We start from the raw sequence: 22,427 nt of genomic DNA, 5'->3' as shown, positions 1-22,427 counted from the left end.
ATGTAATGAGGTACACATAGATGGGCTAGCTCTTCTTTTTTAAATCTATATTTATTCCCATTCTCAACTAATTTGGAAAAAAGGCTTGCATGTTTCAATTTGAAAGGAACTTTTGCTAAGGCAGAAGCCTAGAACTATAGTGCAGGCAGGCTGCCTGTTTTTGTAAATAAGGTTTTATTGGAACATTGTCACGCTGTTTAAGTATTGTCTATGGCTGTTTTCATGCTAAAATGGCAGAGCTGAGTAGTTGTGACAAGAGAATTATGGTCTGTAAGCCTAAAATAGCTGCAACCTGGTCCTTTGAGGAAAAGTTTACAGATCCTCATTTTCAAGGATGCAAGATGAAAAGAAACAGATCCAAGATAATATGAAAAGTATTCATAATGCATTTGTCACTTAAGCTAGTATTTACAAACAAGATCTGACTAAGAGTAGTACTTCCCAGTGTGCTCCAGTTGTTAGATTTTGATTGGTGGTCAAAGACACATTCACCTTCTTTTAGCTGGTATTTCCCTGATTTATTTTGTTTTCAACATTTCTACGTAATTATGTGTTAGAGGGTGTCTCTTTTAAATCGAAAAAAAAAAAAAAAGCCAAACAGAAAATGTCTTTTAACAAAAAGCTTAATCAATATATAATCACTGTGATTACTAATATAAGACTTTTTTTCCATACCTCCCAAACCAACGTTTCATCATCTCCTTTTTTTTGGTCTTCTACTGGATTGATCAAGTTTTCTTGATTCCAATCCCCTCTCCTCTCCAAAAGTGAACTAGTTTGGAAGTTAGACATCTATTTTTATGTGGTTATATTCAAAACTTTAACATGTAAATGTGACCTAAGATCTAAAATTAATTTAAATCTCTATCTTCCTCCTCAACAATTAGAGGATATTTGAATCTCCCTTCTACTTTCCATGATATCAGTGAACATTTTACTTATTTTTAACCATCACACTCCCCAGACAATATTTTAATTAAAGGTATCAAAAGTCAATGCTTATTTAAATGTTGAAAAAATCCTCCACTTAGACTCTTTCTCGTATTGCACACATTATCTAATAGTTCTTTCAGTTAGAATCAAGAAGTGGGTAATCTTTCATCATTTTACTTGTAAGACATCTTTACTTCTCTTTAAAGATAATTTAAATGAGTACAGAAATCTAGGTTGACAGTAACTTGCTTTTGCACTATGAAGTTATGCTTCCCTATCTTCAGGTGTGCATTTCTTGCTGATGAGAAGTCTACTAAGTAATCTCTCTTTTTATCTTTGCCTTTGATTTACTTGGGACTAGTTTACCTTTTCAATCTGAACACATTTATCCCTTCAACTCTGGAAACTTTTGTCATTATCCTTGGAGTGTATTGCTGCTTCTTATCTTTATTCTCTTTAGAAATTCTATTACACTTACGTCGAACCATGCAAATGCATCCTTTCATTAAAAAAAGATATTTTTCCACACAACATTCTAGGTAGCTATATTTATCTTCTTTTCACCAATTCTCACATTAGCTATATCTGAATTTTAAGTTTACTGACTATACAGAAATCCTTACTTCACTTTTTGTAAAAATTTCAGTGCCTTTTCCACTTCATATTTCTACTCCTCTTTCTATACCTTTGGTCATTTTTTTTTTTTTTTTTGAGGAAGAGTGGCCTTGAGCTAACTGCTGCCAATCCTCCTCTTTTTGCTGAGGAAGACCAGCCCTGAGCTAACATCCATGCCCATCTTCCTCTACTTTTTTTTTTATATATATGGGATGCCTACCTCAGCATGGCTTTTGCCAAGCAGTGCCATGTCCACAGCTGTGATCCAAATTGGCGAACCCTGGGCCACTGAGAAGCAGAACATGCGAACTTAACCGCTGCACCACCAGGTTGGCCCCCCTTTGCTCATTTTTAACATTATTTTAAAGCTTATTTGCTCTGTTATCTGTAGTACTCCTATTATTTATAGTTTTCAGTGGGCTAATTATTCTATTGTTATTCTATTGGCTGATTCTTCTTCCAGGTGGTACTTTTTTCTAGTGGACTGTCATTTTTAATTGTGAATTGTCTTGAATGGATGTTGATTTTTCTGCACAGTCCTGCATACTCTGGGGATGTAAGTATCAGCGATGAGGCAGTTTTGCATTTGTTTTAGTTAGAGCTCTGGAGGTTTCAATTATCCTAAATCTGTTATATTCATTTCTCTGTGTGAATTCTTTGTATGATGTAATTTAGGACCCCATACATCAGTGTGGTACATGCTCTGAGTTTCAATTTCTCATGAGTGACTTCCCTTCTATTTAAATTTTTGGACATATATTCAAGATAGAAACACTTGTGATTCACCACAGCTTTTAGCTCAGGAATTAATTTCTCTCTCGGTTCCCAGAACCTGGGGATTTCTCTTTCATTCTTTCCAGTTCGTTTGGCTACATATGTAAAAACTTAAGAAAACAACGTATACAGAATATCTATGTCTTTGTATTAGCAGAGATATCTGTTTACCTTTTCTTACCTTGTTTTGTTACCTGAAGTCAGTAGGTTTGTTCACTATAGTTCTATTCCTGACCTTTATATGTTGATATCTACCATGAATTTCTAAGGAGTTAAAGTACAGTCATGTGCTTCATGACGTCTCGGTCAACAACAGACTGCATCTATGATGGTGGTGCCATAAGATTAGTACCATATAGCCTAGGTTGTAGTAGGCTATATCATTCAGGTCTGTGTAAGGCACACACTACGATGTTCACACAACAACAAAATCTCCTAACGATGCATTTCTTAGAACGTGTCCCCATTGTTAAGTAAGGCATGACTGTATTCAGGTGATTCTCAAACTTAGGTTACCAAGGATTTTTTTTCAGAACTATATTTTAAAAACCAACATAACAGTGCTTTGTGGAACACAATTCAGGAAATGCCGATCAGGAATAATATAAATGTAGAGCATCTGCCTGTAACTGATAGTAACGAATACCCTTTTTAAATGGAATAATAAGCCAAGTTTAATAAACTATAAAATGTGAACTGTTGCATAAACTTTAGTCATTTAATTACTCACTGTTAGTTACCATGATAAATCACTACTCTGGGAAGCTTGTTTATATCTCAAAGGCAAAACAGCACCAGTGAAATATATTTTTATTTAAACACATGACATGGCTTCCCAATTAACTCACATTTATAGTCTAAAGAACATGAACTGTATATCAAAGTTTATAGTATTCCCACTTCTTTTGATAATCACCAGTTGTAACTATATAGCACTCTGCAACTTTTTAATGTTAGCTTCTCCCATCTTTAAGATTTATTTAAATAATTAGTATTATCTAATTGAATTAATAACAACATTAACATGGTTTATAGTTTACAAAGCCCTTTCATGTTTGATCTGCAAAATTACGTTATGAGACAGCTAGTAGAGATACCAGTCTCACAGTGTTAGAGAAGAAAATGGGGAGCACAGAATTAAAGTAAGTTGTCACAAGATCACATAACTTGAAAAGTGGTCAGAGTAGAATCAGAGTTTTCCAATTTTTAGCTTAATATTCTATTCTCAAAAATCTGTGTTTCAGAACTACGCAGGTAAATACAGTTAAAAAATGGGCAGCAACAGAAATATAAACTTTTAACTCTCAATGATTTATATCTTACCATTCCCTTCTCTTTGCTTGTGCCAACACCAAGTAAAGCAAAATTTTTTAACATTTCACAGCCTATGGCTCCACATCCTACCTATGAAGGAGAAAAATGATATATCAGATGAAATAAAATTAGAACTTCTACTAAAGAGCAATTTTATCTTAACTTTCTTCAAATGCTGTTATAATAAATACATTTTAAAATAATTTGAACACTGTAACTCATTTTACTTTAAAACGTTTAACTGATTTATGATGCCATTATAAGTGTCTTAGTTAAAGAAAAAAAAATGTATAAACCAAATAAGGAAAAGCATAATATTGACAATTCCTTTAAACAGAACACATTTTTTGTGTGTGTGTGAGGAAGATTGGCCCTGAGCTAACATCTGTTGCCAGTCTTCCTCTCTTTTGTATGTGGCTTGCTGCCACAGCATGGTTTGACGAGCGGTGTGTAGGTCTGCACCTGGGATCTGAACCCGGGCAGCCAAAGCGGAGCATGGAAACTTAACCACTATGCCACTGGGCCAGCCCCTAAACAGAAGACATTTTAAAATTCCAAACAAAAGCCAAACATTGAGCTCATTTTTTATATAAGATAGAAACAAACTGCACAAAACATCAGTGTAACATTTTAATGAAAAAGATTCCTTGTTTATCGACAATTTGCAAAACTCATTTGATGGATATAGCTATTCTAAGACTTTCCTATTATCAGTTTTAAGTATCAATTTAAGTAAAAACTGATAACAGGTTTCCCATGCACATAAAAGGTTAGCAATTGCTGATGATTTTCAAAACATTATTTTAAAAATGATTACTAAAAATCAGCAGTATTTTCATGACTGATTACAACAATGAAAAAGAAATAAACGGCAGGAACATAAGGAGTCTTATGTTATTGGGAAGAGCTTCCCTACCAATGCACTAAGATATTTAAGAAAGCCAAATCCACCTACATATTTCTTCATTTGGTAAGAAAAAAATAGCAAATTTTTAGTATATTTCTAGAAAATCATTTAATGTTCTCAAAACTATTCCACTCATATTTTAATTTTAAATGTATTACTTCTTCAGACTAGGGGTTGGCAAATTTTTTCTGTAAAAGGCTAGACAGTAAATATTTTCAGTTTTGTGGGCCATACAGTCTCTGTCACAACTAATCGACACCACTATTACAGCATGAAAGAAGCCACAGAGAATACATAAATAAATGGGCTTGGCAGTGTTTCAATGAAACTTTATTTACAAAAACAGGCAACAGGATGGATCTAGCCTGCAGGCCATAGTTTACAAACTCCTGTTTTAAACATTTACTGAATGTCTACTAGGTTAGGAACTGTACTTATTTAGACTTAAGTTTGTTTTAATAAATTGACTTGATGACAGATAACAGCAGGTTGAATGCAGTATTTATTCTCATCATTATTCATACTTACTAAAAAGATATTCAGATTTTGTAGCTTCTGACACAAAGTGTCTCCAATGCAGGCTCTTAAGGCATCATATCTATCTCCTCTGAAGAAAATAACACACACCAAGACAACAGAAAGGCATAAAAAATGTTATTAAGATTAGATTCAGTATTGTTAATACCAATCTAATGTTGTACTTAAATAGAATACTCTTTAAGTGTTTCCCCCAACCTAACAGATAAACTATCTTGTTTGATTTTTGTTTTTTTTGAGGAACATTAGCCCTGAGCTAACATGCTGCCAATCCTCCTCTTTTTGCTGAGGAAGACCGGCCCTGAGCTAACATCTGTGCCCATCTTCCTCTACCTTATATGTGGGATGCCTACCACAGCATCGCGTGCCAAGTGGTGTCATGTCTGCACCTGGGATCTGAACCTCGAACCCCTGGGCCACTGAATCGGAACATGTGAACTTAACCGCTGTGCCACAGGCTGGTCTCTAAACTATCTTATTTGAAAGAGAAGAGACTCCATAAAGAAATCAGTTTTTCCTTTTTCCATTTGACTTATTATCCTAAGTCGAAATGACTTAAGTAAAGGTGACTTCAGTTTATCTAGAAAAAACAATTTTCTAAGGCAGGGATTTTCAATAAAGGTTCTTAGAGAAGTCTACGGATGGGCTTTGGAGCTGTTAACTCACTTAAATTGAAGGCAGAACTTTGGCTTATGTGTATTTTGGGAAGAATGAACGCATAAGCTTTTATCAGATTCTCAAAGAGATTTGTGACCCAAAAAGGTGAAGAATGACTCATATATTTTATAGCAATTGTTTTCATCTAACATCAGAATGATATTTTGAATGCTAACCATCCTCATGATACACATTTAAAATTTTACATTTGTTATTTGTAAAATGGTAGAGAGATGGCATTATTAAGATAACCTCTAAGTAGAGAAGAAATGATTCTAGAAGTAAATGAGTTAGAAAAGATTATCTAAAACAAATGCATGTTTAGACAAAAACTCTTTTAATCTAGTTGTGTCTTATAAACATACAACAAAGAAAAAAGCAACAGAAATTTCAGTATTACCGTGGGAGAAACTCTTTTCGTTCAGGTTTGTCTAGGGGTTCAACAATATCTTCTGCTTCAATGTATAACTTAAAAATAGAAGGTAAAAATACAACTTAGTATGTATAAAATTTAAATTGCTAGAAAAAGTAGTTCATCTGTAGTTATTTAATAATCATTAAGGAAAAGCAATGATAAGAATGTCAATTCAGAGTAAAATCATAGATTAAAAAATATAACTTTTTAATACAATATATACTATATTCTTTCATTAAAAAATGTTTAAAACCAAAGGAATTGTTAAGAGATACAATTTGAGTTATGTCACTTAGCCATCTTAAAGATGATATATTCTAATTTTAATAATCAAAAGGAAATTCCACCTCCAAATATATTTTTTATAACTATGTTAAAAACTCTGGAGGCTCTATTCAATTTCAGCTACGTGTGAATAAGTAATTTGATTACTTATTGATAAGGAAGTACCTAGTCTGTATTTATTTTCCTGCTTGCATGTATACTATGTCATTTACAATTACACATACTGCCAAGGAGATGATCTAGGAAGCCACAACTTTAGCATTTTGAAAAATACCAAACAGAATTAGTTTAAAGTTAATGAAAAAAAGAACTGAGACTCACTCTCATTTTCATTTAAGTAACTTAGGTGGCTAAACTTCAACATGTCCAAATGGTTATTTATTAATTATAACAACATAGACTCTACATTAATAACATAATTAATTTATATTTCCCATGTTATTAAGTTGTATCTAAGCCAGACACTTACAACTGAACTTGTACTCTGTGTTAAAATAAACTAAATAATTCAGCAGCAAAACAGCATTATGTGGGTACTTTTTAAAATGTAAAAAAAAAACGTTATTTTAAAATGTTTAAAGTGTTTCAAAAGAGAAAGAACCTGAAGAGTGTCCTTTGATACCCTCTGCCAATTATTCCTTCTGGTAACAGAAATGAAAGTTTTTATTCTATCTTGCGATGTTTATAGAGTTCTCAAACATACACCATCTCTATGCTTTTTACCTTTAGAATTTCATATCTAGGAAGGGAATCTGAAGATTCATGATGACAAATGATTTTATGGAGCAGTTCAAGAGTCCTGAGAGCCCATGAATGTTAAGCTAATAGACTCAGAAACTAAGTATGAAGATAGAAAATTAATTCCCTCACTTTCACAAATGAAAAAAAAACTACATCCTAGAATGAAACTCTGGGTTATATCTGAATAGCCTCAACAAGTGATCTTGTTTCAGTCGCAATTACAGAAGTAAGTTTTGGTGGCATATTGCATCTCTCTCAGGCATCAAAAAATATTTTAAGGTTGCTTTTATGAAATATTAATCATATATTATGATTCATAACAGACATTCATTGTATGGATGGATAATTCAAACTCAAACATAAAAAATTATTAAAATACAGAACTAACCCACTGGCACAAAGGAGAAAACTTTCCTGTCACAGCTTTCAATACTTCCTGGCTGGCAATACCTCCCACTACTGCAGCAAGTGGCGCTAAAAAGCCTTGAGCAGTCCAAGAAAGCCAACGCACAACGTCAACGTTTACTTCAGGCTGAAACACAAGCCATGAAAGACAGTAATGTTAACAATATTCACACAGGACACACAAAATTTCAATGATGTAATGTGAGAATTATTACAGCTTAACTTGTAAAAAAAGCTACTCAATTTCCCTACTAAGTAGTTTCTAAGTCGTAAAAAAGTCCCCATCTCATAATAAAAGACTCAATTGCATGATAGTTACTTCAAGCAGTATTTCTCTTTACCAGTACTTGCCCATTTCTGCTTTTTGACTCTGTATGTTACACTAGGGCACCATTTAGAATTAACTGGACTATCTACCATTTACAGTTTTTGTTAAAGAACAGTTCTGTGATGTCAGCCAATATTTATAAAAAACTAGGATTAAAAAAATTGTTTTAATGAAAACTATGGAAAAATCTTGAACCCAGGTAAATGAAAATAAAAATAAAACGATCCATAAAAAATGATCTACTAATCTAAGACCCAATCATCATAAAGCTCTCATTGTTATACTTAAAAACTGAAATGATGTTTCTCAAAATAAGATTTATTAGTATTTTTAAGGAAATTTTGGAGAATTGGATTTTGGTGCTATTGTTTTAGCGCAATTTCTTATTTGTAACAAAGACCTCTTCACGAGCTCTAGCTTCTCTTTCTCTTCTTATTCTTTCAACATCAGTAGCCTTAATCTTACACTTAAGATTCAAGTAGGGCTCAATTAATCTCCTGAAATGCTATGTAAAATAACAGCAGTTGTGCATTTAGGGTGAAAAAGGGAAAGATTTTACTACATTTTCAAAGATATCCATAATATAAAAAGAGGTTACTCTCTATTTACTGTTCTACTTACTCCATTTCAATTTTCTGTATCTCATTATTTTTCAACTATTTAGCACTAACCTCAACTCAGATAGATTATGATTTTAGGCTCTGCCTTTTTTTTTTGGTGAGGAGGAAGATTGTCCCTGAGCTAACATCCATGCCACTCTTCCTCTGCTTTGTATGTGGGATGCTGCCACAGCATGGCTTGAACCAGCAAACTCTGGGCTGCTGAAGTAGAGTGCGCAAACTTAACTACTACACCAGTGGCCTGGCCCCTAAACTGTGCCATTTTTGAATGCAGAGATATTGGTGGTAGTGATAACATTAAAAACAATGACTAGATGCTAACAGAAGCAGGTAATGCGATGGAGCACCTAGGTGAATTGTGTATCAAGTCCTCATGTAATATAACTCCTATCATGTAAATTAGAAAACGAAACTTTGAAAGATTAAGTAACTTAGTCAAGGTTTTATAGCTAGTAAGTGTTGAGGCCAGGATCTGATGGTGAAAAGTCCAACTCCACAGCTCTGTTCTTACCATTAGGTTACACTATCTCCTAAGATTCTATTTTTTTTTAATAAACAAACAAAAATACAAATCTAGGGTATTTTTGGTTGACCTAGGAAAATGACGATGGCCTAAATCTGAATTTCCCTAGTAATCTCCAAAAAAGGATACATATCCATAAGAAGAGAAATAAACCAGTGGTAGGATTCTTTATCATTACTAGGAAACAGACTATTACAAACTTTAAATTACTGTAAATAGAGAAATAAATACCAAACTCCAACAGAACTATTTCTGGTGTTCATCTTGCTTCCAACCTGCAGAGAGCAGGAAGTATGTGACCAAAGAAAAGAGAATGAAAGGCCTAATGATGACAAAGCACAGTTAAAATCATCCTGAGAAAACCAAGTCCCACACTAAGTGCAAAAAATATTAAATGCAGGTACAAAATCTTGCAGATCTCAGCACTGACTATGGCCAAAAGAACTTCGCTGGGATAGAATGATGTAAATAGCAAGGGGGGACATCCTTTGATAGACAGGGCTAAAGAAGGAAGCAAGTGAGGGAAATTAAGGATTTGACAGTAATCCAAGTGATCCACAAGACACACCTATCCACCAAAAAAAAAATCATCTATTAAAGAAACTCCTTTTCAGTATCCTGAGAGAAGAGAGCTTCTAGAAGGAGAAATCTAAAACAGCACTCAAAACCTTACTCTTTCCAAAAAATAATCAGAAAAATCAGTTTACCACACCAAGTTAATATAAGAAGGATACAGAAAATTAGAATCCAAACATTTTAGCTACTGAAAATTTCTCCCCAAAACTAATCAGAAGGCAGAAAAAATTTGACTGAGTGAATTATGTGTCCTTAACAAACATTTGGAGATATGGGAAAACAAACACAAAAAACTCCACCTTGAATCAGAAATTTAATAACTAAGAAGCAAAATAATCCATTCCACATCCCCCAAAAAGGAGAAATAAATAAGAGAAAATCTGAATCTACACACCAAAATGGGCTCATGGTGAACCCGGGAAAACTAACTGAATAATCAACCCTAAGACATAACTAGGTAAAACTATTAGACTTTAGGGATGAAAATATACAGAAGAAAAAATATACAGGGACTCAGTAAAATGATCAGATTACTTATAAGAGTAAGAAAATTAAGCCAGCATAGTATTTTTCAAGAAGAAGATACAAAGCAAGATATCACTGAAGAAAGTAAGAGACTAAAATTTTACATCCAGCTAAGCTGCTTTTCAAGTATAAAGGCTTCAAAAAAATTTAAGAACTCAGGGAATATCATAATTCTAAGCTCTCTCCGAAGAATATATAGAGACCAAACCTGATTTTGAGACTTACTATAAAGCTACAGTAATCAAGATAGGCTGGTACCAGCAAAATGACAGAAACAACTAATGGAAGTTAACGGTGAGTTCAGAAATAGCCCTACACATATGTGGTCAATAAATTACTGACAAAGATGCCAAGAAAACTGAATAAGGAAAGAACTATCTTTTCAACAAATTAGAATTAGAACTACTAGATATTCATATACAAAAAAATTAACCTTGATCTATACCTGGCAAGGTAAAAAAATGAATCACCAAAGTACAAAACTGTACATAACAAATTCAAAATGCACAGTCATGGACACTTGATCTATACTTTGCATGGTACACAAAAATGAACTCACAAAAATACAAAACTTCTAGAAGAAAACACAGGAGAAAGCTTTGTGACTTGGAGTTAAAAAAATGCATAAACCACAAAAGAATTATCAATTGAACTTTATCAAAATTAAAAAACTTCTGCTCTTCAAACGATACTCTAATGAATGTAAATGAAAAGACAACCCATAGACTGGAAGAGAATATTTGCAAAACACGTATCTGATAAAGGCCTGATCTCCAGAATATATAAAGAACTCTCTCAATCACTAAGACAAACAATTTAATTAAAAAAATAGGCAAAAATTTGAAAAGACAGTTTATCAAAGAAGAGATATGAATGGCAAATAAGCACATGAAAAGATACTCAAATTCGTAGCCATTAATAAAATGTAAATTAGAACTATAATGAGATACCAATAGACACACTTTAAGATGGCTAAAATCAAACAGATAATACAAAATGCTGAAGAGAATGCAGAGCAACTGAAACTCTCAAACATTTCAGTTGAAAAAGAGTACAGCTACTCTACAAAACAATTTGGCAGATTCTAATAAAACTAAACGTGCAGCCATGAGTTGCGTAATGACATTGTGGTCAAAAACAAACTGCATACATGTTGGTGGTCCCATAAGATTAATACCTTATAGCCTAGAGGTATAGTAGGCTATACCATCTAGGTTTGTGTAAGTATGCTCTATGATGTTTGCACAATGATGAAATCACCTAACGACCATTTCTCAGAACATATCCCTGATGTTAAGTGACACATATCTGTATTTATGACTCTGTAATACACTACGAATGTCTACTCAAGAGAAATGAAAACATACGTCCATGCTAAAATCTGTATGTACATGTTTGTAGCAGCTTTATTCATAACTGCCCAAAGTGGAAACAATCTAAATGCCCATCAAGTGGTGCAGAGACAAAGAAACTGTGCCACATCTATGCAATGGAATACTGTTCAGCAATATAAATGGAATGAACATGCAATGACATGGATGAAACTCAAATTCATTATATTTAGTAAAAGAAGCCAGACTCAAAAGGCTACATACTGCATGATTCCATTTATATGACATTCTGAAAAAGGCAAAACTATAGTGGTTGCCATGGTTTGGCTGGGGGAAAGGGAGATGATTAAGAAGCATGAGAGACCTTTTTGGCATTGTGGAAATTTTTGTATCTTGATTGTGGTGGTATGATGGTACACTTTGAATTCATTGTGCACAGGTGAATTAACTGTGTACAGAATTTTGTGTAACTAAGTGTACACCTAAAAGGGGTGAAATTTACTTTCAGTTTTATCTCGATAAACTCTAATCATGTCCTTCCTTCTAATTACAGACTTCAACAATCTATTTCTAGCTTTTCATACCTTTCTCTAACTACTAAATATGCAATAAAAGGTCTTTCACTTGGGGCTAGAGATCCACTGTTTTCAGCATATTTATTATTTGTTTTAACTATATAAAATATGAGATATTATTCTTACTACTAACATTAAGACTTTCATTTCTCCTTCATTTTTATAAAATAAGACCAAAAAGAATAAAATTTTCAAATAATTGCACAAACACTCCTATGTTGATATTTGCTAAAACGAAACTGTTGGCTGGCAGGCACCGGTACCATAACAATGTCCAACTATGTCCAAATACGACACACAGAAGGCAATTAAGAGATGTGAATATACAATGTATAAAAGAGATAATATATAAAAAAGCTGACAACTTTATATAAACTAAAGCAGGGTGAAGTCAACTAACTTGCCTACTGTCACAGAGTCAATAAGTAGCAAAGCAAAGATTTGAAAGACAAGAGAATATCAATATATAGAACATTGATGTTACAAATTTTTGGGTGGTCATAACTTTGAATATTCACCTTCTCATCCAAGGTTTCACTTACTGATGTTGCTAGTTTCAATAGCGCTTCTGAATCTTTTTGGCATCTAGGATTCAAAACAAAGGACCCTAATTTCAATTTTCTCAATTGCTATAAATAGTAGGTCATATTCAAAACTGAAAATTTAAGAAATAGTTTAAAAATTTATAAGTTTTTCAAGAGGTGGCACAAAGTACTTCACTGGCTTGAAGGTAACAGACTTATTAAATACATTACTTCAAAATCATGCTCACCTAAAGACAGTATATAAATAAGATCTAGTTTTAAATACACAAGGCAAAAACCTTTCGCAACAGTACTTTTGACTTAATAGGCTAGAAGGTAAAAAATTACACAGTGGATTCATAATTCAATAATTCTCAGACTTCTTTGTCTTAAAAAGTTGGAGCTTTTGAAGACTTCAAAACGGGAAAATTCTTATTTAGTATAATCCATTTTTATAAACTGATCTCTCCACTCCCACCAGAAAAAAGACCAGAGGTCATAATAAATGTTTATACAGTTTGGTGTATCTAGTAGTGTTGCAATTACCAGGGGCTTAGTTATTTAAAAATTTTTTTACTCTATAATTTCTGAAACACAGCTTTTACAATAAGAAAAAAGTTATTTCAAACAAAGAACATTACCCAATATTTGGCTTGCGACTATAGGTCTCCTGAAACTGGTCCAAGGCAAGCATAGCTGTGTGAATCTGTAAAGATGCCTATTTAGAACATTAAAAATTGGTCAATATTTACTGAGTGCTTCATATGTGCCAGGCAGAGTGCTAATGCTTTTAAAACACTATTTAATTTAACCTTTACAATAAACCTATTAGGTTAATACGATTATCTCTCTTTAACAGATGAGGAAGGTGAGGGTTAGAGAAGTCGACTTGACTTTAAGAACATAAAGCTATATTTAAGCAACAGATCCAAGTTTCAGTCCCGGGTGGTATTAGTTTTTACTAAGTCATCCGCGTGAAACTTAAGAGCAACACCAACTGAACAGCAGCAACAAAATATTTGTAGAAGCTCACCCAGTCCTTTTTCCTTATCAACATTTACAAATTTGGAAACTGTTAATACAATTCTTTCCTCATCACAAATACATTCACTGCTACAAAATTATATGCAGTGATTTAAAAAAATGCATTTCCAAGATTTTTTTGAAAGAAATATGAATTATGTAGAACTCTACATAGTTCAGAAAATCTTTTAGTAAGACTGCCTCTGTATAAATAATTGAAATAGCCTTTTAACCATCAAAGCTAGCAAATCATTATAAAAGTAAAACCTTTTCCTATTATTCTAACATTTTTCATGATATAAATTCCTGTTTTTAATCCGTAAGAGTCAACTTTGTATATGTGAATACAACCTTTATTAAAAAAATCTGACAGAAAAGTATATACATGTTACTCCATTTTAACTTTTCACTTACCAATCCCCATCCCCGATTATGTTGCCTCTCTCAAACCTACAAAGTGTTTATTTACCTCAGGTTTGCTAAAATCTGCAATAAGGCACTTCGGATGCTTTATCTGCCTCTCCAATGGTTCCTAACAGAAAAAACAAACAAAACCCCCAAACTATTACTACAGAGCAAGTGAGCGATTACTTGACAAAATATACTGTTATAGGTCAGAGCACTAAAAGCAATGGATCTCTCTCAAAGGTCTGAAATAAATAAGGTTGGGCCAGTATGTTTTAACCAAAATATAAAATAGCTACTATTCCCTGTTATTCCTCGTCTTCTTACCACACTTTACTTCTTTAATGTTAAATGCAATAAACTGCTCCACATAGCAAATTTGAGAACTGGTGAAAACATCTGTATACTCGAAAAAAATCTATGTTTTAATAGAAAAGCTAACATATTTTTCTGATATCAAGTTATCTAGCCTCGTTATACCTGACAAGACTTGAATAAATACTCAAAGTTAAAATTTTCTATGTGGAGCAAAGAACACACAAAGGTGTAAAAATGAACAAACAAAAATCCAATCAACAAGCAACCCCCCCCCCGCCACCATTCTCCATCCCCGAAACAAAAACCCAAAACACCCACCCAATCTGAAATTTACTTGAGGTGTAAATTATCTAATTAAAGTTGGGATAGTGACAAGAGAAAGTAATGCAGGGGCAGATTTGACTAGCTGCAGTATTTTAATCTTGTTCTGTTCTAACTTTGGTTTGGACAGAGCCTTTTAGAAGACTATAGTTAATAATTGTTCTGGAAAAGAAAAGGCAATCAAGTTAAATCCTTGAGAACTTGCAAGAAAAAATAGAGATGTATTAGCCTACACAGAGAAGTGCCCTAAGGATTTAAGGAGCAGGAGACTTCTTTTTCTCTGATACAAGTAGCCTCCACATTCTCTCCATTCACATACTTATTTTCCTTTCAATGCCAGTTTACAGGAATTATTTTACCATTCCGACATATACACTGCTCTTGAAATTTAAAAATCTGGATTAACAAGTATGATAAATAAAATAAATATTCTTTTACTTTAAAAATGTAAATAACTGAATAATGAAACAAAACATATACTACTTCAATGCTTATTAAATCTTTCAAATATATATTAGTTTTATCTTTTGTCTTGGGAAGTTGTAAGAAGTATGATTAACTCTGATGATTCAGGAAGGTGTAGTTTCTTTGAAGTAACATATGCCTCAATTATATGCATACGGTGTTCTAGCTGTAAATTTTTTGGGGGATGCTAGTTTATTTCCTTAGACAGATACAATTTCCATCAAAGTGAGGGCAAATTAAAAAACAAAATCTGTTTGGTCTTTAAATTAACTGTTTGGTTAACTGGGTACTTATTTTTTTTTTTAACTGTTTTTTTTTATTAATGTTATGATAGATTACAACCTTGTGAGATTTCAGTTGTACATTATTGTTAGTCATGTTGTGGGTACACCTCTTCCCCCTTTGTGCCCTCCCCCCACCTCCCCTTTTCCCTGGTAACCACTGATCAGATCTCCTTGTCAATATGTTAACTTCCACCTATGAGTGGAGTCATATAGAGTTTGTCTTTCTCTGACTGGCTTATTTCGCTTAACGTAATACCCTCGAGGTCCATCCACGTTGCTGCGAATGGGCCAATTTTGTCTTTTTTTATGGCTGAGTAGTATTCCATTGTGTATATATACCATATCTTCTTTATCCAATCATCAGTTTCTGGGCATGTAGGTTGGTTCCACGTCTTGGCTATTGTAAATAATGCTGCGATGAACATAGGGGTGTAAGGGACTCTTGGGATTTCTGATTTCAGGTTCTTAGGATAGATACCCAGTAATGGGATGGTTGGGTCATAGGGTATTTCTATTTTTAACTTTTTGAGAAATCTCCATACTGTTTTCCATAGTGGCTGTACCAGTTTGCATTCCCACCAACAGTGTATGAGGGTTCCTTTTTCTCCACAACCTCTCCAACATTTGTCGCTCTTGCTTTTGGATGTTTTTGCCAATCTAATGGGTGTAAGGTGATATCTTAGTGTAGTTTTGATTTGCATTTCCCTGATGATTAGCGATGATGAACATCTTTTCATGTGTCTATTGGCCATATTTATATCTTCTTTTGAGAAATGTCTGTTCATGTCCTCTGCCCATTTTTTGATCAGGTTGTTTGTTTTTTTGTTGTTAAGCCGTGTGAGTTCTTCGTATATTATGGAGATTAACCCTTTGTCGGATAAGTGGCTTGTAAATATTTTTTCCCAATTAGTGAGCTGTTTTTTTGTTTCAATCCTGTTTTCCCTTGCCTTGAAGAAGCTCTTTAGTCTGATGAAGTCCCATTTGTTTATTCTTTCTATTGTTTCCCTCAACTGAGGAGTTATAGTGTCCGAAAAGATTCTTTTGAAACTGACGTCAAAGAGTGTACTGCCTATATTCTCTTCTAGAAGACTTATTGTTTCTGGCCTAATCTTTAGGTCTTTGATCCATTTTGAGTTTATTTTGGTGTGTGGTGAAAAAGAATGGTCAATTTTCAATCTTTTGCATGTGGCTGTCCAGTTTTCCCAGCACCATTTGTTGAAGAGACTTTCTTTTCTCCATTGTAGGCCCTCTGTTCCTTTGTCGAAGATTAGCTGTCCATAGATGTGTGGTTTTATCTCTGGGCTTTCAATTCTGTTCCATTGGTCTGTGGACCTGTTTTTGTACCAGTACCATGTTGTTTTGATCACTGTAGCTTTGTAGTATGTTTTGAAATCGGGGATTGTGATTCCCCCAGCTTTGTTTTTCTTGCTCAGGATTGCTTTAGCAATTCACGGTCTTTTGTTGCCCCATATGAATTTTAGGATTCTTTGTTCAATTTCTGTGAAGAATGTTCTTGGGATTCTGATTGGGATAGCATTGAATCTGTAGATTGTTTTAGGTAGCATGGACATTTTAACTATGTTTATTCTTCCAATCCATGTGCATGAAATGTCTTTCCATCTCTTTATGTCGTCGTCAATTTCTTTCAAGAAAGTCTTGTAGTTTTCATTGTATAGATCCTTCACTTCCTTGGTTAAGTTTATCCCAAGGTATTTTATTCTTTTCGTTGCGATTGTGAATGGGATTGAGTTCTTGAGTTCTTTTTCTGTTAGTTCATTGTTAGTTAACTGGGTACTTATTTATTACTTTCTTCTCTTCTGCCATTCTTCTTCTGTAATGAAATATTTTTTAAGCAGAAAAAAAATACTTACAAAGCAAAATGTTTTAGGAGTCTTAACTTGGACAGCTATGCCTCCATGTAAATAAGGTTCCAGCTCTGTAGTATCACCAATGCTAAAAGAAAATGGTGACACCACTAAAAGAAAAAAAATTTAAAAATCATTATATAACATATAGACATTTAAACTTGAATATCTATCATCATAAAGCTGTTAATTTTCCCTGATTTACAAAATTAAGAAAATCCTGGTATAAATATTTTTGGGGATGGAGGTGGGAGGAAGCGTAGGGAACCAAACAAATTATTTTTCTAATGTGAACTTTAGGACTTTAACAAAAATAGCAAAGAAAACTCAAAGGGGGAAAAAAGTAATGAGAAGTGATTATTAGATATCAAAATATTCTATAAGGTCTCAATAATTAATATATTGATATCAATTATATACAACTAAAAATAATTAACATAGTGTGGTGTGGTACTGGCTCATGAACAGACAAACAGAATAGATTAGAGAATTCAGAAATAGACCCACATAGGATACATTTAAAGTGGTACCTGAAATCAGTGAGGAAAAGGTAAAAACAAATTCAATAAATCTTTTGGGAAAGAAGCCATCTAGAAAAGTATCTACTTCAAATGGATAAAAGTTTTAAACGACAAAAAAGATGCCAAAAAAATTATTAGATAAAAGTGTAGGAGGAACAAAAATCCTTTAAAACTTTGGAGTGAAGAAGGCTTTTCTAATTATGACTCAAATAATGGAAAGCCAAAGAATAAAAAAATGAAAAATTTGACTATATATCAATACAAAAAAATGCACAGTAAAAATCCATCACAAGTAAAGTCAAAAGAAAAATGCCAAACTAGAAAAAAATATTTGCAACTCATATTAAAAAACCCCCAGAAAATATGTCCTACATAGTAGTAGTTCAAAGAAATAGTTAAGAAAATGATCAACAACTCAACAGGTTGAAGGGTGAAGGAGGTAAAAAAAGTACAGACTTTGAGTTACAAAATAACTAAGTCATAGGGATGTAATGTAAAGCATGGTGACTATAGTTAATAACACTGTATTGCATATTTGAAAGTTACTAAAGAGAGTAGATCTTAGAAGTTCTTATCAAAAGAAAAAATTTATAACCATGTGTGGTGATGTTAACTAGACTTATTGTGGTGATCATATCGCAACACAAACATACATTGAACCATTACATTGTAAACCTGAAACTACTATAATGTCACATATCAATTGTATCTCCAAAAAAAAACACATCAACTCCTCAACAGGAAAATGGTCAAAGGATAGATGATTCACATTAAAGGAAAAACAAATAGCGCTAAAACTTAAGATACTTAATCTCATTCATGATACATAAAACGCAAATTAAAATTATATTGTGATACCATTTTCATTAATACTATGAAATACTACATAGCCATAAAAGAAAATTTAAAGGAAAAAAAGAATGTTCGGCAATTACTGTTGTGAGAAAATCATCTAGATGTTTTGTTCAAGGAAAAGGCAAAAGGGTAGCATGATGTATAATATGCTGCCCTGTATGTAAAAAAGCAAAAGGAAACCTTGGAGGGATACACGATAAATAAGAGTGGATGAGGGAGAAGTGAGGGGGAGTCACAGGTGGACAATAAACTTTTCACTGTAAAAATTTACACTTTATTTTTGAACTAATCGCTTATTTAAAAAATTAAATAAGGGGCCAGCCCAGTGGTCCAGCAGTTAAGTTCATGCACTCCGCTTCAGTGGACCAACATTTGCCAGTTCAGATCCCGGGTGCAGACCTATACACCACTCATCAAGCCATGCTGTGACAGTGTCCCATATACAAAATAGAGGAAGACTGGCAGGGATGTTAGCTCAGGGACAATCTTCCTCAAGCAAAAAGAGGAAGATTGGCCACAGATGTTGGCTTAGGGCCAATCTTTCTCACAAAAATAAACAAACAGTAAGCCTCTCTTCACACAAGCCTCATGTATCAAGTAGAGACAAAAGGTCAGCAGAGTAAACATCAAACTTAGCTGCTATTACCTCTGGAGAGGGGAGGAGCCCTGAAATACTACTCATTTTTTACTCTATTTGAACATATATACATACATATATTTAGAACAAGCATGTATTATTTTAACTATTTAAAAATATTTTTCAGATAACAGAAAATTACCTCAGAGCAATAAGTGCCAATTAATAAATGTTAAGAAATAAAGTTTCATAAACAGCCACTCTATTTAAATATTCTCTCCTCGCCCAAAGAACTTCGGGTACAAAATGTGGGTTTTCTTTATTTTCATTCCTTGATATTCAGTGGCTCCTCCTTTTATATGTAGCCTGAAGATTCTGATCCATTACCACAATCCATTGCATGGATCCCAAAACAATAAATGATAATCCCAAATGATCAGTTAAGACAATTTTTGCAAAAACAGATAAAAATTCTTTAATATCAATGAGCTGAACCTGTATTTTAGATATTTAGATACAGTCTGGGAAACAAAATCCAATAGCTTTTTTATTCAAGATGCAAAGATATAGATCCAAAGTTTTTCCTTTAACAGGGACTGATTTTTCCTCTCCTTAGGATCCATTTTGCTCATTAAAAAAAAGTAATTCTATTTATTAGTCTATACACTGATCACTTAATTATACTTTCAAATGCCCTAAAGATAAAACTAAATCATCTGAACAGGTGTAAACATGCAGTCTTTGAGTTACAGGATGTCTAGCACTGTCTTTAATTCTTTAAAACATGGCTGGAGGAAAATCACAAACTATTCAGACTAATGCTGCTATAAATTTATTATCTTCAACTTCAGATGAGCCCTAAATGATGCCTGATAATCTTTCTATTTTTCAAGATGAGTTTAAAAACTCTCCTCAAACCTCTGGCCTCGGTACCTTTCCCCATCTTAGAAAACCAGACTGTTCAACTTCTTGCCAATAAACCCACAACCTTGCCTCAATAATATCCTTTCAGTCCTTTTATCCAAGCCACTGAAGAACAACATATATCTCTATTTGAATACTTCATTGCTACCTCACTCAACAAGCCTAAACCATATTCCTTACCTTAGCTCCAAAACCTGCTCCCTTTATTGCACTCTCTAAGTGAATAAACAAGTTGCCCAAGTCAGAATCTCTGCTCCCTTCCCATATGAGATAGCAAAGTTTCCTCCTAATTGTGTTAATTCTTGTTATCTCAACTCCCACTGCTAGCTGCCATACTGTATCATTCAGTTCCTTGAATTGTCTTGACTCTTACTGTTTGTCTCTGTACAGAATATTCTTCTAACCACCTTCCCAAGCCAATGAAATCTTCAAATTTCAATCAACATATTCCGTCCCCACTGCTCCTGTCCCAAAACTTGTTTTCTTTTTCAGGAAGATTAGCCCTGAGCTAACTACTGCCAACCCTCCTGTTTTTGCTGAGGAAGACAGGCCCCGAGCTAACATCCATGCCCATCTTCCTCTACTTTATACATGGGACACCCACCACAGCATGGCTTTTGCCAAGCAGTGCCATGTCTGCACCCGGGATCTGAATCAGTAAACCCCGGGCCGTCGAGAAGCAGAACGTGCGCACTTAACTGCTGTGCCACTGGACCAGCCCGTCCCAAAACTTCGACAGCTTTCCTTGCTAAGTCTGGAGTTTCAAGAATGCCTGTATTCTCTTTACATCATGACTGTTTAATGGTGACTTCTCCTCAGTTGGACTTAATGTTTCAAGGCCAAGAAGTGGATCATGTCTGTCTGAGGTGATGCTGTATTCTCAACACTGAGTATAGTGTTTGAACTATAAATGGGCTGAATAAAAAGCATAAATGAATTAATAAAACATATCAACTTACCAGTTATTTGTTGTGTAGATCCATTTAAGCCTGTCATTCCATTAATTTCTCGAAATGTTAGGAATTGTCCTGTCTCAAGTTTGTGAGGAAGATTTTCAAGGCAAGTCACAATGCCAGGATTAGCCTACAAATAAGAGTTACCTACTAAAAAACAAGTTATGTATTCTTTTTTCATACAAATTCCGAATCTCACACAAAAAGGACAAACCTCAAAACAATAAAAATTCCAAGCCATTCGTCTCCTTCCTTAGTAACAGCAAGCCTTTAAAGAATTTACACAAAATAGTGATCAACTTATTATTTTTTTATTTTGAATGTTGAAAATATAATTTCTGTGTTTGGAGCAGATATTCAGAGATTCCACATAGGAGTTCAGATACTTCAAAGATTCTTGTGACTTATAAAAAACATTTAAAGTTATCTAAGTTTAAAAGTTATATTACAAAAACTCTGTGTGCATAAGTGATAAGAGTCTAACTTTGAAGATCAAAGAAATCTAAGAAAGGAGGATGGAGATTTAAAGCCAGGAAACTGGTAGTTAAAGCTTGCTCAACGCTTTAAAGTAAAGAAATATTGTGTAGCCCCACTTATCAGGATAAACTTGGCTTATTTCACCAAAGAGGATGGAAGAGATAGGTCAAAGGCCTGGAAATTTCCTAATTGCATATAATCCTACATATTGCTTGAATAAAGTGACAAATTTAATCTACATAAAACCTAATGGAATTATCACTCTCTCTCTGATAATTGCGTAGATTCTAATATAATTCTTTTGCTGCTTAATAATTTGGATAGGAATAATAAAATTATGATCACAAACATGTAGATAAAATTAATGTTATATGAGTTTGCTAATATCTCAAGAAGAACAGAATTCATAAGGACTTTATTAAGGAGAGGTAATCTGCAGATAAGTTAAACGGGAACATTTATGATATTTTCTAATTCATTATAGATAAGCTCCATATTTCCTGCACTATTCAATACAAGAAAATACAAATGCAATACAAGAATCCGTACTACCCCTTGGAGTTTATTCTAATTGTATGACATTCTCAGGGACAAACTAAAAACAACTAGAGAAGGTAAAAGGTTGAATAATAAACCATTCTGTAAGCAGAAAAATACACAGAATGATTTATTCAATGGATTTTTCTTAAAAAGGGGTAAGAAAGGCAATATTACATTGGGTTTAAAAATAAAGCATAAGGATAGAAGCACAAGTACTATTAGGTCAAAATATATTATCATTACCTTATATCTGGCTTCTTTTGAAGTTTAATGTAAATTGATTATAAAGAGTGCAAATAAAGTTAATGATTTAG

The 22,427-nt window shown here is 33.6% G+C and overlaps 1 protein-coding gene across 1 annotated transcript in view; it reads right to left on the bottom strand.

Moving 5' to 3' along the window:
- Positions 1-22,427, bottom strand: part of UBA6 (ubiquitin like modifier activating enzyme 6) — an 81,981-nt gene that overhangs the window by 33,269 nt on the left and 26,285 nt on the right. The window contains exons 9-17 of the mRNA XM_008540344.2: positions 21,103-21,226; positions 17,273-17,376; positions 14,078-14,140; positions 13,227-13,303; positions 12,580-12,646; positions 7,567-7,710; positions 6,138-6,205; positions 5,072-5,150; positions 3,646-3,726 (exon numbers count right to left, since the gene is read on the bottom strand). Of these exons, the coding sequence (XP_008538566.1) occupies positions 3,646-3,726; positions 5,072-5,150; positions 6,138-6,205; positions 7,567-7,710; positions 12,580-12,646; positions 13,227-13,303; positions 14,078-14,140; positions 17,273-17,376; positions 21,103-21,226 (807 nt within the window). The remainder of the gene's footprint in view (positions 1-3,645; positions 3,727-5,071; positions 5,151-6,137; positions 6,206-7,566; positions 7,711-12,579; positions 12,647-13,226; positions 13,304-14,077; positions 14,141-17,272; positions 17,377-21,102; positions 21,227-22,427) is intronic.

Source organism: Equus przewalskii, chromosome 3 (genome assembly GCF_037783145.1).
Source record: "Equus przewalskii isolate Varuska chromosome 3, EquPr2, whole genome shotgun sequence".
NCBI lineage: Eukaryota > Metazoa > Chordata > Mammalia > Perissodactyla > Equidae > Equus > Equus przewalskii.
Note: the sequence above shows the minus strand (reverse complement) of the source record. Positions and strands in the feature narration are given on the sequence as shown.